The 16,782-nt window shown below is 41.2% G+C and overlaps 1 protein-coding gene across 6 annotated transcripts in view; it reads right to left on the minus strand.

Annotated features, from left to right (window-relative positions):
• iqsec1b (IQ motif and Sec7 domain ArfGEF 1b) overlaps positions 1-16,782 on the minus strand; it is a 196,437-nt gene that overhangs the window by 52,752 nt on the left and 126,903 nt on the right. The window contains exon 1 of one of the 6 annotated variants that reach the window (XM_065955340.1): positions 10,700-11,080. The exons of the other annotated variants lie outside the window; for them this stretch is intronic. Coding sequence (XP_065811412.1) covers positions 10,700-10,746 — 47 coding nt within the window. The 5' untranslated portion in view covers positions 10,747-11,080. Of the gene's footprint in view, positions 1-10,699; positions 11,081-16,782 lie in introns of those variants that run through there. 6 annotated transcript variants of the gene reach the window in all.

Consider the following 16,782-nt stretch of genomic DNA (forward strand, 5'->3'; position numbering starts at 1 on the left):
AAAGAGTTTTGATAAAATTATTTGTGAGCTCTGTGGCTAGCATTTAAGATATGAAGAAAACAAAGCATAGAGTGCTGGATTTTTAAATGTCAGCATTTTTTAAATAATAACCAGACCTGAAAAATGAGATCCAAGTTGTTTTAAGCTTCAACACAAAACCTTCTACTCTTCTGTTATCTGCATGCCCTCTCTGACATGGACTCCATTTCTGCTTATCAAAAAAACACAACCAGCCGTAATAAATCACAACAGCTGGTGTTTATTTACAACATTTCACACAGCACATGTCAGACCTGAGAACAGATAGAGCCGAGCATCACCCGACAATCTGCCACATACTCTGAAATCATTCAACATGGTGGCTTTCCTTTAGGGCAAAAACAAAACGATAAGCTTGTACAGTCAGATATGAGACGCCCTGCCACAGAAAAAAACACACAAAACAAGATAGCTTTTGACCATTTCACAAAAAAAATGAAAAATACTTTCCGACATGAAATGTCATTAGTCATCACAAAACATCTTCTACTGTGGTTTTTGTTGGTGAAAAATACAATGACATGCTCACTGAAATTTATGACAACTTCCTTATCAAACACTGAAAAAGTATTATAAACTGACAAAGCTAATAAAAAAAAAGAAAAAAAGGTTTTGATGTAGAAAGTCTGTCTTCAAAGAGAACTTGTATTGATACAGCATGAGAACTCATCGCTACGGAGCAACTCTTGTCGCTGTGACATGATAGAAGGGATCAGATGAAAGCTGGCGGCACAAAGGAGGAACACAACAATGTGATTGTTAGCAGCTCTTTGAAGAGTTCTTCTAATCAGACGAGACGGCGAGGACGAGCAGGCTAAAACAATGTTAAAATTAAGCAAATGATATCACAGTATCTGGTTGAAAATGCCAGTGACACCCTTCTGCCCCTGATGTCAGTTATCATTTCAGATGTGTTGGTAATTGACTCTGAATTTGTAATTGGAGCTGATACCACTAGTGTGTCTTCAGCTGCAAAATCCATAAACGAGTCAGATCTTTTGGGGGGGGGGGGGGGGGCTGTGCCTACAAAATGGCCCCATAAACATGCAAAGACACACTCATGAAAACATTACACACTTTCAGAATGATTATCTGCACCTGGATCACACAGCTCCTCAATCAAAAAGCGAAATAGATATAAATATGTATGCACGCCTGTTCTCCCAGTCACTGAAACCTGAGCCACGGCCACACCCACAGTGACATTAAAAGCTAATAAGATGTTGAAAGGCTTTTCATTATGGCCAGAAGAAGACAGATTGGTGTGTGGGGACCACTGGCTGTGCAGCAGCTCTGCCCAGTAATTACCAGTGGTCTACCACCTGCCCCCCCCCCCCCCCCCCCAATCACATGGCCATCACATCCTGCTCATAAAAAATGCTTTCACACAGCTGTGGACTCACACCTAATGGCTCAATGAACCATTCTTTCTCTGTATTTATGCAGGAGGTATTTGTGTCGTTGTACGAGGATAGGAAGTCATTTGGTAAGGGGCAATCACCAGTTAACCCTTATTGTGGGTAGATTGAGGAAGTGCCCAGTGATGTGGCGGAGGTTGCGTATGAGCTAATAGTTGGTCTTTTACACTTTAAGTTGCTCTGACTTGTTTCTTTAAATACAAACTATGTACAACGCCGATTCTAGAGTATGTTGGGGCCCTGGACAAAACTTCAATGGGGGGCCCTCAAACCAGCGTTCATTCTTATTTTCCTCTTTCTTTTTTCCCTCCCATACAGATAACACCTCTACATTTTCCTTCCTTAACTTTCATGGACAAACTTTGGTTTTCACAGAAATAATCCATGGGACAATTAGCAGGGCACAGACAGTGAGTGCTTTCAGATAGGGCCCCCTTAGGGAGGTTTCCTACTGTCATTGCACAAATTTGCACATTTTGAGGCGATGCTGTGGTTTTTCAGCCATAAGTGGCCCCCTGCTGGCCTGTGGCCCCCAGCCTGACTTGCCTGTTGACAAACAGTGCCTCTGATTATGGGCCAAATGACTGTGTTCGATGTGACACAAGTAAACAAAAACACAGAGTTATCAAAAACATACTCTGCGATTAAACAGAGCTTATGAGAGCCCTGTAGCCTTGTAGCAAGAGACAAGTTTTCAACTGGTCACTTCTGTTTTTTTTACAAAAAGGCAAGTGGACGTCAATGTGAAAGCAGATTTGACTTTAAACAGTGAAATACATCATTGTTTTGCGTAAATCTTTTTGTGCCGCGCTCAACAGAAAAAAAAACAGAGGTTGGAAACGTGTGTCAGTAGGTCTGAGGTCAAACAGTACAGCCTTTTCTTTTCAGTTCCACAGCTGTTTAAAATCATGCGCAAAACTCATGAACATTTCAATACTTTTTTCATAATTGAGCAGGATGTGTGATTGCACGCTGTCGAATTTTCGCACTGCTTTCTTCTATTTCCCTCGTGAAATTCCTGCTTCACGTCAGGGTGAGTAGATTTGTAAAGGCAGCAGGAAATATTCATGAAAATTCACCATGAGTGGGAGGTCTTGGATAAGGACCTTTTAAAATATGTGACCAGTGCGATCTTCGTGCATGTAATAATGCTGCTTCATGCTTCGTTCTGCTCGCCTGTATGTTTGCTGCCACGCTGAATACCTACGATTACATCTGTCATTGACAAAAAGGCGAAAACTGTCATTATGGTGTCAACCTCTGTGGCTTCATCCACCATCTCTGATTTCTGCTGCGTCTTTTCTCGTCATGTCTTGCCTCCCGTCCGACAGCAAAACAAAACAGCTTTTACAATTACAAAGTTGTTAAGACCTTAGTGGGTAAGCTAATGCTTAAGCCTCTCACTTCGACTGGTTTTGCATTAAGCCAGTTGGATGAAAACACATTAGCCATTTTGACTGGAAACAGCGAAGTATGTCATTATTTTGCTTATGGATTTTTGAGCTGCCCTCGAGAGGCCAAAGAAAATCAATAAACACATGCTGATCTCACAACACGATGGTTGGAAACCTCAGTCAGGAGGCCTTAAGTCAAGAGACAAAGTCTTTCCCTTTTCCTCCTGTAAATTAACCCAGTACTACAAAAAAACTCAGGACTGAGATCTTCAGCTGGGAAGTATAGCAGATGATTATTCTATGTGAATGAGCACCAGCTAATTGCTACATTTGACACATTTTGAGGAATAGGCTTCCCATTGAGCTACATTATGTAGCATACATGGCGCCTTATATCCAAAACTTTAGGAAAACTTTAACAGTTTATGCCTTGGTTTTCTGAGTTTAAACTTGTACGTCTACATAAGAAGACTGAGACTGCGGTGTATGCACAGAAACGTATTCTCTGAACACATGGCCTACAAAACATATGATTATTGCTGTTTATATATGTACTAGTTTACTGCAGTATGCATGGAGCAATTAAACGGTAACCCATACACACACCAGCACACACTTTGCCTGCCAACCTTACCCTCCTTTTTCTGAGTCCCTCCCTCCTGTCCTCCAATCTCCTCCGCATTAATTATGACACTGGTAATAAAGGAAAGTGTTCAACGGGGAGGAATTGCAAATGAGTAGGTTATTGATTGGGCCCTCTCTTTTTCTAATCGATTGCAGGCTTCAGCCTCGAATAATAAAAGAGAAAGAAGAAGAGGGGGGAAGAACTTAAATACAATTTAAATGCTCTGCTCTATAATAATGAAAACAAAGTGTCAAGTACTGATGGGATGGGGAACATTTTTTTAATTAACTGTTGGTTCTGGTCTACGCCTTCTTCAGGTCAACATCACTCCTTTAAAAGACTTTTTCACATCATCAAATGTTTTACCTGTTTATTTAAAAAAAACTAGAACACCAAGCCCAGATAAGAAACTTCCAGTGCAAAGACTCATTAATAATTCTCCGCTGGGTTATCAATGGATTGCCAGTGGCTTCATAACAGCAGGCAGCAAACACGGTAAAGTGGCTTATGGCCACACACACAACATATTCCCTGCAAGCCCGGCTGTGGATCCGTTGCAGAGTCAGCTGTCTCCCAGCCGGAAGGTCGGGGGTTCCGATCCCCAGATCCTGCAGTCACATGTTGAAGTATCTTTTGGCAAGACTTTGAATCCCAACTTGCTCTCGCTGCCACGCCAGCAGCATGTGAATGTGTATGGAATCAGTTAAGACACTTAGCAGCCTCTGTCATCACTGAGGTGAGTTTGACAGCCGCGTAAAAGTGCCTTGTGTTGACAGAACACTAGAAAAGTGCCATTAAATACTACCCAATTATGATTTGCCGTTTAAGTCTATCAAAAAGCCTTCAAGGTGAATCTATAATGGAAAAACACCTACAGGCTTTGAAATGTATCTGCAGCCTTTTCTGACGGCATACGCCCTTGTGGTTGTATAAGACCAAATAAAACATTACAGATTCATCCTCATTGATGGTAAAACAGTTAATCAGCCACACAACATTATTTATCATTACTCTTGATTTTTCTACACACTGATCAATCAGTCCTGACTTATTATTTATTGATAAAATATTTCAAAATCAGTCTTGTTTACTAATGTGCTGCAATGCACAGTGGCTCATACCAGCCAGATTTACTGACGAGCTCATGCCACTTCAGTTTCCATGGTAATTTTTCTCAATGTTCCAGCACCCATTGAGCTTATTAGTTGGTGTATGAAAATGCAGGGTGCAGCTGGTATCCACATTATTAATCATTGTGAAACCTAGCCTCTGTAAATTCCCTCCCCCCCCCCCCCCCCCCCCCACACACACACACACACACACACTTTGATAATTCCCCCACCTTAAAGCTCAAATCAGGCGTATCAGTTTAGGGTTGGTCCTCCAGAAGAAGATGGGATAGTAAGAGGAGGAATGGAAAACAAACGGTCAGGTGGGTAATAACTTGATATCTGCTTTGATTTTCATCACAGGATAAATAAAGAAGTATAATAGCTTAACCTCAATAAAGTGCTTTTTCACAGGTGTACAATAATATGAGTTAAATGATTGATGCAATTAACTAACATAATGACTCCCTAACCCATCAGCTTAGTCCTCTGTTGGCTAAGCAGTGCAGCTCCTGGCTGATTATACATTAAAAACAAAAACCCAGAGTAAATACCGCCAGTGATGGAGAGTTTTGCAGAATGCACAGGTAAGTAGCACGATGAACGTATGATAGCTACAGAGCGGAGCAATGTGAAAAATAATGCAGTGACCTGGCAAACAAATCTGCCTTATGTTTGCATTGTGTTTGGTAAACTTTGTATGACCGTTATGTTTATCCTCTTCATGAAACTGCAAAAGAAGTGGAAAGCATTTTGTATAACCACGAATTCTTGCAAAAGATCAGCATAAAAGCACCATAAAAAAAAGAAGATATTTTAACCACTATAACACACTGTTTTGATTTTAAGACAGACAGAGCGTTTCATAAGAATTTGGAAAAGGAAAAAGACCATCTTGCGTTTCCTTCCCCAAACCATCAACTAGACTTTCTTCTGAATGTTTTTTGTGAATAACACACAACATGTGACAAGTCAGATCTTGGGCATTTGTACCTGGCCCGCTCTGTGCAGGGCTAACAATGAAACACTCATTCAAAAGCATTTCAGTGGAAATCAACGCATGTGGTTTTTGGGGCAAGTTATGCATAAACACGGCAACGATCTGATGAGAGCTACCTCCAGTTGTTAGCCAGAATTTAGTGATTATTTCTACATGTACAAAGTTTGAGGTGGCATGCTTCCTGATGATAAAATAATGGATTTTCTGATGCCATACCGGGAAAGGCACTTTGGAAGAGAAAGGTCAGCGTGAATTTAGCCAAGAGCTTAGCATTTAGGATCCAGAGAGCACTGCTGTGCCTCTAATCCTTCAGAGTGCCATTAGCAGGTGACACATTTCTGTTATCAGAGTCATGATAGAGTCAGGAGGAAGTCAGGTTTAGTGCACCTCGATGGGCAGACAGGCCAAGGCCGGACGTACCCCCTGGACCACTGAGAGCCGAGGGGTCAGAGCCTAGATAGAGTGATCCACACTGAGGGCCGCTGTGCCCATTAATCTTGGATGAGCTGGGCCTCATTGAAATGCAAAAAAAAAAGAAAGACGGAGGAGGACCCCAGGTGATAGATGTGTTCCCTGAACTCCCCAGCCACTGTCCGGTCATTATTGACCGTGCCATGGGTCAGCACTGATGCTACAACTTGGCCAATTATAGCCCCTGGAAGTGATTAAAGGAGACTCAGAGTGCAGCAGTTGACAGAGCTACAATGACATCAGAGTTATTACGGAGATATTTATTCATCGTTATGGCAATTTAAATCCATTACAATTCCATCCAGGCATGTATTGAGAGCAATAACTGAGATCATATTTCTGCCAAGCTGAAACATAATGGCTTAATCTCCTGGTACTACAAAGGCAAAAGTCGACTGCAAACTCAATATGGGTGTGGAGTAATGTTTGATAAAAAGCCAAGTTACATCATATCAGACAAGGGCTCAATTTTACTGGAAAACAAACACAGACAAACACTCAAAAACTTATACTTGGAGTGTGTGAAAAAGAGGAAGAATCAGATTGTAGGTGGAAATAACACACTGCTAAAATATTGATAACAGATAATTGCAGAACTGGCATTCAGTCAGTCAACTAGAAACTTTAAAGCTCAACCTTCTGCACAGCTTATGAATGTTATCCCTCTGGTGTTTAAATCCTTAAAAAGTGAAAAAAAAAACAAAAAAAAAACAATTCATCGTCTGCAGACGCAGCTTCAAAGAGACACTGATAGATAAGAGTCTCTGAGAACAGATGGAACTTTTCTGTTATGGCCGGCTTCCTGACCTCCTGTCTCTGTCCCTGCAGACACACACACACACACACACACACACAGTCAAGGTGTATTACCTTCTACATAACAAGACCAGATCTGACAAGGCTAATAAGGATGAAAAGAATTCCATACATACTAAAGACCAAAAGTGTGAAATTGCAGAGGAATGGCTGCGGAAATAAAGTGACCTTGTAATCGATTGAGCACAGATGCCAGGCCTTGCTGATAGATGTCCCGACACAGAGCATGAGAGGACTGAGGGTGCACTTTTCTCAGCGAGTATAGCTCTCCTATCACGCATTTCAGTAGCCAAGGAAGTAAAGGTCAAACAATACAAAACAATGTGTTTTCTTGCTTAACTGATCCAGCTGATATCACACATGCACTCACCACAAGTCTTTAACGCTTCCCTCGCTGCTCTGTTTGTCTCTGTGCTGTGTTAAAAAGCCACTTCGCCTCCTGTTTGTCTACCTCAGGTGTGCTACAGTAGCAGAACTCTTGAAAAACTGTTTACCAGCGACGGCACAGACGGAGGTGATGTCATAGAGCGAGAGTCAGACAGTTGACTGACTGTAATGTTTATACGAGGCACACATGCCCTCTAAGTCCACTGCCTCCCCGGGGTGTTGAGCAAGAAAGTGCAGCCTTATTGGAAGGCTAGATCAGTCCAACTTTGCAACACAGAAGGTAGCAAGAAGTAAATCTTCATATATAACTCACCACACATCTGCTGTGTTTTCTCCTGCCAGGAAAATCTACGATGCCGGAGCGTTTGACGAGACAGCAGACGATTTGCTGTCGAACTTTAGCGGAGATACTGTTCATTCCCTCCTCAGGGAGCACACATAGGAGCAGACATACGGACACGTATAGGTCACATCAGACTGGCAGCTTCGACTCCAGTCTGGGTCCTGAGTTAAATAAATAATACCCTTTGCTCCTTTGGCTTGCAGTAGAATAGGCCAGATCAGGTTCCCCGGCCTCTACTGTTTCACTGGCAGAACTTTTTAAAGAGCCTGCATGCACACAGCCTGCAGAAACATACAGCCTGCAAAGAGTTCAAAAAGATCATCGGCCGGCTTTTTGCAGATAATTTATTGCAAAACAGCTCCAGCAAAGCAGGTTAAAAAAAAAAAAATCCCAACAGATAGCCAGTCACACACCAAAGCGCACAGACAGATGGGGTTGGTATGTAGTTGAGCATTAAGCAGAGAAAAAACAGAACATGAGGGTCAGAGGAGAGCGGGTCCTGCATGTGAGAGAGGAGAGTTATTGAGGTATGACTCATGTCTCCTGGAATGTACGGCAGGCAGACGACACCACCGTCTTCTCTCGCTCAGAGAGGGGTGCTACCAAAGGGTCAATCTGTCAGTCTCTACACTAACACTGGAAAAAAAAACGTCGCTGTGCACAGCAGACAGAGAACTGTTTATTTGAGCTTCCTATTGAGAGTTCTGTACTTATTCTCAGAGCTGTTGTCATTAGTTTGAAGAATCAGAACCCGATTCTGATTCTGAATCTGGATATAGCTTTCACATACAGTGTTCACATGGACAGGACGAGGCTTCCTTTAGCTTGTTTTTGTTTTACACAGAGGCTCAAATAGGTTTCATACTTTAAATCTTCAAATATAAGCCCCACCACATCGGGGAAGAGCGACAGCCCAACCAACTCAGGCAAGCTGTGTCTAAATGCATTATAAGGGAGTGAAACAAATTTCACCTTGGGTACAAACAAGGTAAAGTTTAAGTTTAAGTCATTGCACTCGTCTGCTGCTGTCTCTGCCTTACAGAATGGGGAAGGGAAGTGTGGAGACAGGAGCTGGGGGGGGGGCTGAGGGTTGAAAGAGGTGTGTCTGAAGAGAGCAATAGTTTTGATCTGAAAATATGTTCTGAAAGTGGCATATTAACCTTTTTAGTAAATAAAAAAATACAAATTCGGCCTCCAAATATGAATGTTTCTGAATAAGCGTTGCATAAAAAAACAACGTGTTATAAAAGAGTACATGCATTGATACTATTACCTAACCTATAACTTTATGGTTAGCTCTTTCAGCCTCTTTTAGTTCAATGTTACCGTTTCCCGGCCAGCAAACTCCACTCTCATCTAACTTGTTTCTGGCCAAAAGCAAAATGAAACAAAACCTCTGCTTACTGCACTGTACACATGCATGTCACTACATTCCCAGCGCGGTCAGAAGACAGACAAAGTTATTGGTTAGATGGTGGAAATGGAAGTATTTGTTTTCAGCTGAAGAGCCATATAAATTTCATTGGAGTTGAAAGAGTCCACAACATAACTCACAGAAGAGTGAAATTTGGACTATATATGTGAGGTAGACAGTACACAAGTATTTTTGGACGACTGCTTGCTCAGAGCTTAGCCGGAACAACGTCCTAAAGTGATAATATCTCACTGTTGCCATTGTTATTGCTAGGCTATGCAGTGACAAAGAGGGTGACACCAAACCACAAATACAGACAAGGACCATTTAAGCTAGCCATTTAAAAATACCACACATTTGACTCCTGCCTCTGGTCCTGTCTACATGAGTGAGTGACTGTGCGGTAATTTTTAGCAGAGCAGACAGAAGGGACTCCAAGCCAAGAGGAAAAACCATGTAACTGTGGCACTCATGAGAAATCAGCAGAGACGGAAAATGTTTGATGGCCAAGTTACACAGACGTAGTGCGTGTGCTGTACCAAAACAGGGATCAGTAATTCAATCAAATCACTGGACTCACTGAGATGGGGGAACATTTCTGTATTAAAGCAAGGAACTCCAGGCTGTGGCTGGCCGTCCCATGGAGACTGGAATTACAGACCATAGGAGTTTATGAATGGTGATTGGCTACTGCTGACTCAGGCTGCTCTCACCACAATGGCCACTAATTTTAGCCTTTCTGTGGTGAAATCACTGCGTGGAACCATTAATGCTTTAACCCGTCCCCTATGGCAATCTTTCATGGCCTGTTTCAACTGGTGCGCTGTCCTCAATAACACGAACTGAACAGTTTGTTATTGAACGCCACATGGAAATAAGAAATGTCATACAGTTTTCTACATAAGCACGAGTTCCCCATGGGAACAATAATACACATTTCATTTAAACTACTGCTTAGACATTCACTCCATCAGTTAAGCGGCTTATCAGCAGTAAATCCTGTATATGCTACTTGGAACAAAACTATTATCTTTTTTAGACTTCTTTTCAAATAGAAAATCCCCCTAGAAAATCACTAAATACATCTGCGTATTCCACACATTATTACATTTTCTCAAAAAACTAGGACCTGATTGATCACAGCTGGAAAACATATGCAAACACTGACGAGTGCACTGACTCACAGTCCAATAACACTGGGAACATGTGGTTTTTAAATAATTTATTAGACAACAACACCAAACATTTGCTGACAATGCTTGACTTTTGTCTATTTGTGTTTTATTTTATTGTTAATGTAATCCATGTGGGTTGTTATGACTGTTGGTTTGACAGGAAAATAAATCTAAAGACTAACACTTGGGCTTAAGTTGCAGTCCTAATCAAAACAGATTGAAACCATTTAGGGCTGGTCTGAAACCAGATGAGCATCTATAAAAACACAAAAAGAAAACTTTACAGAACTTTAAATAGTCAGAAATTATCGTCGGATAAAAACAACCCCTTACATTAAATCTCTAAGCTTCTTAAATTTTGTTAATATGAGAATTGCTTCAAAGCTTCATATTTAGTCGAGTAGTCAAAATATACGTATTAGTGATTCAACCGAGCACATGTTCCAGTATAAAACTCTCCCAGCCGTGCACACTCATACTCTGGCGCTCAGTAACAGGATCTCCCTACCTTATCGTCCGCACTGAAATGCAGTACTTCCACATTAGATTCCACATGCCCCTGACATCATCAGGATGGAAACTTGAGATTTGGATCTGTTAAGTTCTCTGATGAGAGGCTGAGATGTAAACAGGACTGAAATGTTTCTGAAGAGTCTGAATGAGAGAGGATCAGCAGTTCTTCTACCAGCACCCACCCATGCCACTCCTTCCCTTCTCCTTCACTTGCCCACAAAACATGTACTAGTCCTTAGGAAAAATGACTAATTCTCCCTCCTGGAGGTTGGGTTACATCAGTCACGGCTTCTTTCCAGTTCCCCTTTTCCCTTCTTTTAGTAGGCCTTCACAAAAGCAGACACATCAAGATGTTCTGTCTGGAGGAGAGCAGACCATTACCAAGTAAGGCCAGTGGACCAGACAGGGAGTAAAATCCCTCCTTGCTTCAGTGTGAAAAGCTAGCGCATGTTCACATTCCACCAGCCGGCTGCTGCGCCTTCCTTTACAACCTATCACTTACTGCTGCGAAGCTGCTCCCTCTAAATCATCTCTGCTGCTTTGCACAGGAGATAGACTCTTGTTTTATCTCATTGTACCACTACTATAGCGTCAGATCTCCCTCCCCTACAAACTCATACTAGATAGCATCTACACAAGACAGTGAATTTTCTTTCTTTTCTGAATTGGCTTGCAACCATTTCAAAACATAGCACTGGAGAATAAAATATCACAGGCAGAGGATTAAAGGCGTTTTGTTGAGTCAGCAGAATGGAATGTAAAGTAAAAGTGCTGTTAAACTTGGGAGACGTGAAATATGTGATACACGTGGAAAGGATTAAAAAAAAAGAAATATGTAAAACGCGGCAGGCTGTGGAAAATGTTGGATGTGAACAGCGGCAGAGCCTGAAGATCTTCTACTCAAAGCAAAGAAGCAAAGTGAGAGGAGTGAGGCACTCCAGGCTTAACGTACATGAGGAACTGGGGATTTTAGGTAGTAACATCGATGCCAAAGAATGGGACCAAAAAGTAGCTAGATGTTTCTTATTAATGCTTAATATACCTAGAATAACCAATTTTTGAATTCATATTATAAACACAGTTGGTGCCATAATGTGTCTACATTTTATCTTTCGTACTGACAGCTGAAAATATGCAAGAAATCAGGTTTGCAATTTTTTCCCCAGAGGTATGGAAGAAACACTCAGACCCTTGACTTAACAAAAAGGAACATTAACAAAGTAGAAATGTATCTTAATTTGTTACAACTTCAAAAATGATTTATTTATTTAATTAGATTAGTAAAAGGACCCTGTACAATATTAAACCTAGATGTCGCCATATGATGCATTGTACCAAAGCTAGCTTAGAGCTGGTTAACATCTGCAGTCCATTTGATTAATTTTTGTTTACTTTAAAGGTCCAGTATGTAGATTCCGCCACCAGGGGGCTCTCAATCAGTTCTACAATAACGAAAGATGACGACGAGGCTCGCGGGGAATCATGGGAGCTCTCTCTGCTACTTCCCCCGCGTGAAAAGGAACGATAAACATTCTGTCTGTCATGGCGGCTCATCATGGCGGCCGCCTCGACAAAACACGTTCCGTTACAACTCTAAGATTACGGATTTCTCTGTCTTTGATAACTGTTGGAAATATTTGAGGTAATCTAAGTACTCAACAATACAATATATATAACATGGGTCAATTTTTTATTAGTTTAGATATTTTAATGTAAACATTGTCCTAAAATTCTACATATTGTATCTTTAACAAACATGGTATTAATGTTGGCGCTTATTAAAATACTTAATACACATTAGTAACTTTGGAATGAAACAAAAATACTAACCAGTACTACATTTTAATGTAATTATTTTACAATATTATTATGTCACAATAGCAGTCGATGGCTGTACCTGAGGAAATTTGATGTTTTCAAATTAAAATATCAAAGACTTCAAATACGACATACATGACATTTACACATGCATACACTGCTCCTCACTGGCTTAAAAGGTTGTAGTCAGTCAGACTCATATGTCAGTTCATTAGTTTAGGTCATGAGGGAACATCTGTACTTGTTTGGTTTTGTGGTATGTGTAAATATCAACGCCAACGTCAAGCATTCAGCTAACTCACATTTAATGACATTAAACCTAGCCTTATTAAACTTCATGTACTTATCGGACCATGCTTCTTCCAAGTAAGTTATTGGTAGTATGACATACCAAACGTTTTAAAAGAAAAACCTTGGCTGCATGTAAAGGATATGCTGATATCCAGTAATGCAAATCCTTACACCGAACTCGTGACAAGTCCGCCTTTGTTATTTTAGACGTTTAAGAATAGCCGAGTATTTTCACTCCCGGTTGGCCTCGGTGGCCTTCCTCTGAACAGCTGCTAAACACCTCTCTCTCTCTGAGTCTCTATACGTCCGCCTGTCTGTCTCTCTTTGACACCCACTCTCATGACATGGTGAGCTATTAGAAGTCAGGAAGACTAAAGTCAATGACATGGTTAAGTATCATATTACAGAACAGATCAGTAACAGAACTTGCATCAATGATGGGAAATGTTAAGCATTTTTGATACAAAATGCTTACATAAGTTTTCATAATGTATTACACTGTTTTCCTCAGTAACATCTTGCTGCTCAGTTGGCAGGCAAAAAAAAAGACTACACTGACACCATCTAGTAGTGTTTTTTATCATCTGTTTCCGATGTATGCTGGAAAACAGTCAAGTGGAAGGTAGCACTGACTGTAACGCAACCCTAGAAACCTATTGACTAAACAGTATGTTGGGTTGGATTTAAAGAGAGAGAGTCGAAAGCTTTTCATAAAAAATAAAACAGACTTATATAAAAGTAATGCCGCTCAATCATCTCTTATGGGCCGCCATACATGTGTGGTGGAGACTTGAGATGCAGAGACTCTGACCTCTGCCTTGATTTTCATGTTTTGGTTTGTTTTGGTTAACATAGGATATTTCTGAGCAGGGAACTGGTGTGTTTCGCCCAGCCAATGAAAGCAAGCAGGTGAGTTTAGGAGGGGATACAAATTAACAATTGGACACAAATCAAATCGGCGAATATGTCGAACGCGGACGTAGCTGCAAAAAAGAAGAATCATAGTGAGGTGAAACGCCAAGCAGATAAAGCTTGTTCTTAAACTAAGGTGAACCTTGGGCTTGTTTTTCACCCGCAGATGCAGAGTTGGTCGGCTTTCCGTCGGAGAGGCAGGTGCCAAACACAGGCGGTTAGCTTATGCTAGAGTGCGGTAGCTTGCAATGTAGGTATTAGCAGTAAACATACACACCTCGTCCTGCAGTAAGTGTGCACTTCTGGTTTGAATGTTGTGTTTGCAACAAACATTTCAACTGACTCTACCTTTACATTTTTCTTAACCTCAATAAACAGTAACCTGCTTTGAAGTGCTTCTTGTTATAGATGTTGTCTACATTGTCAACAATTTAAGGCAGACATACTTGTGAGCTTTCATTCAGAGCTTTACTTGTCTACATTTCTATTCATTTCGCATCTTTTAAGTTGCTCTGAGAGGAAAAGGAAGCCTGGGCCTGTACATTCTTCATCACTTATCTGGATAACAGCCGGGTACACCACAGGCTTAAGAATTGGATTTTGCTCCAAGAGGCTATATCATTGTCAGGTAGTGCCTCTGATTTCTAACATTGCTATGCAATGCACACACCTTGCCATTTAGATGTAATCTAACTCACAAATGCGCTCTGGAGCAATTCGGGGGTTCAACATCTTTCCCAACAAAGCTTCAACATGAGGTCTGGAGCAACCACGCATCAACCTGCTGATCAACCAATAAGTGGACAAATCGCTCTACCTCCTGAACCCACAAACACACTGTCATGGCATCCCATGCATAGAAACATGCCGCAGTATTTCATAGACACTGAAGCCGACACTTTTTTCATCTTTTACTTGAAATGAAGCCTCACGTGGTTAGACCGTTTATTCCTCTTGTCATTGACTCCTTCCCTCGGCAAGATGCTTTTAGTCGTTTGCATTGCACAACTGTAAGTAAAACTAAAGGCATTAAAGAAAAGATTATAATTGTTTGGAAAATGTTTATGTACAATTCTGTGTTGAATTCTCGTTAAACCCTTCTCTTTTATGCCAAACACAGTGAAGAAACAAGATCAAACACAAATGAAATGCAGCTGACATAATTAGTACTTAAAACTAACTTATGAGCAGAGGGAGCGTCAGTATCGTTGTGCACAAGCTCTGATTTACAGTCTACAGCTCTGAGTTGCGCTGACACACTTGTACACATCCACGCAGGAGATTGATTTGACAGGGACTTTAGACTTTGATGTTTCCATTTCACGGCACAAAGAAAATCACAGAGTGGCTGATTCCACACTGACCGCTACAAGGCATATCGGGGTAGTGAAGAGAGAGGGCTGAGCTCCCTGCAGCACTCGCCGTGTGAACAAGCTGCTGGCAGAATATCACAAAGCTTTTTGTCAGTGCATGCTCTGAGGACCAAGTCATTCACAAGCCGGCACACAGTTCTGCCCACAAATGAATGTAATTAGCACACCATTTAAGACACCACAGTCTTTTTGACACAAAATTTCCAACGGAACATTTCTGCTCATCACGCCTCTGTTCCTTGTTTACCAACTTATTTTACAGCATGAAAAAACAACTCGGGTTACTCGGGCGAGCAAATATGGATCCTGCAAGCCTCTGGACATTTATCTGAGTTGCATCTGCATTTGCAAAAGACTGCTGGGTTGAGTCTGAAAAAAGACTGGACCTGCTGCACGCCTTCAGAAAGCCCTTTGATGTTCTGATTTGGTCCTCAGTGGAGAGTGCTCCCTCAAGTCCACAATGAGTGTGGAATATTAAAGGCCACGGCTCTGTCTGTTAACTTCAGATTTAAAAAACCACCCCCACTATAATCGGATGAATCCTTGATGAAAAAAGGGCAAAGCCCTGATCTTTGTGCTGGGAATTGAAAATGCATAAAAGGAGCCGCTTTTATGTGCAATTATTCTGTCGAGAGTTAGTGGCGGTACACAGAGGGGCTCAGGTCACATCTGCCTGTGGAAAAGTGGATGAGGAGGAAATGTGAGGCAGAATGGACTCAGTTGGTGTGAATGTTAAAAGGGGTGGGAGGTGGAGGTGTGTGCGGGGTGTCTTCAGTGCTGATGAACTACTGTGTTTGGACAGCTTGATGCGGGCCAGTGACCCGAAACAACAGAGACCATGGAGCTCTATTGAAGAGTTTTTTCACCTCGCCACATTACCTCCAGCTCTTCTCAGGCTCTCCTTCTGTCCTGTCACACCAATAGCCATTCACTGTGAAGCCATATATTGTCACACAGGTAAACCCATTAGCAGACTAACACTGGGGGAGGACAGATTACCATTGGGGTAAGTGATCTAATAGGAGGAGAAATAAATCACAAAGCACCTATGACAGGGCTGGTTCACCTCTATTAAAGTAACAAAACAAAACATTGGTTTTGCCTGGAGTGTTGTCGAACAAATCAGGTTCTCTGGACTTTCTTCCATTTACTTGGATTTTGAGATATCACTTTGTAGCAAGGCTTCCTTCTCCCCCACAATATAATAGAGGTTAACAGAGTGTTGTTTGTGGGGAGCTCAGCCTTGAGTAATGGCACGTCAATAATTCAATAGCAAGATGTCTCTCTTTAAACAGTTCTCATGACTTTGAAAAACCTACAAACCTCACTACACACAACAATCATGAGGACTATTTCTTTGGGAGGAAGCAGTTCTAATACGAACACGTCTTTTAGTCCTCATGTACTGCCGTTTATAACCATCTACATTTTTTAACAAGAGACAGAAGTTATATATTTAATATACATGAAAACATTTAAACTCACTTTCACTTCTGCATTGGCTTACATTTTCACTTAAGTGATGTTTTTTTTGTAGAAATCTGTGCGATACATTGCATCATAGACTTAAATAGAATATTGTATGTAATGTCATTTATTAGATATGTCCTCATTAGCATACATAACATTTGTACATCAGTTGTTGATAACTCTACTTCAGGACTAGTGTAGTAAACGTTACAAA

This window comes from Labrus bergylta, chromosome 5 (assembly GCF_963930695.1).
Source record: "Labrus bergylta chromosome 5, fLabBer1.1, whole genome shotgun sequence".
Classification (NCBI taxonomy): Eukaryota; Metazoa; Chordata; class Actinopteri; order Labriformes; family Labridae; genus Labrus; species Labrus bergylta.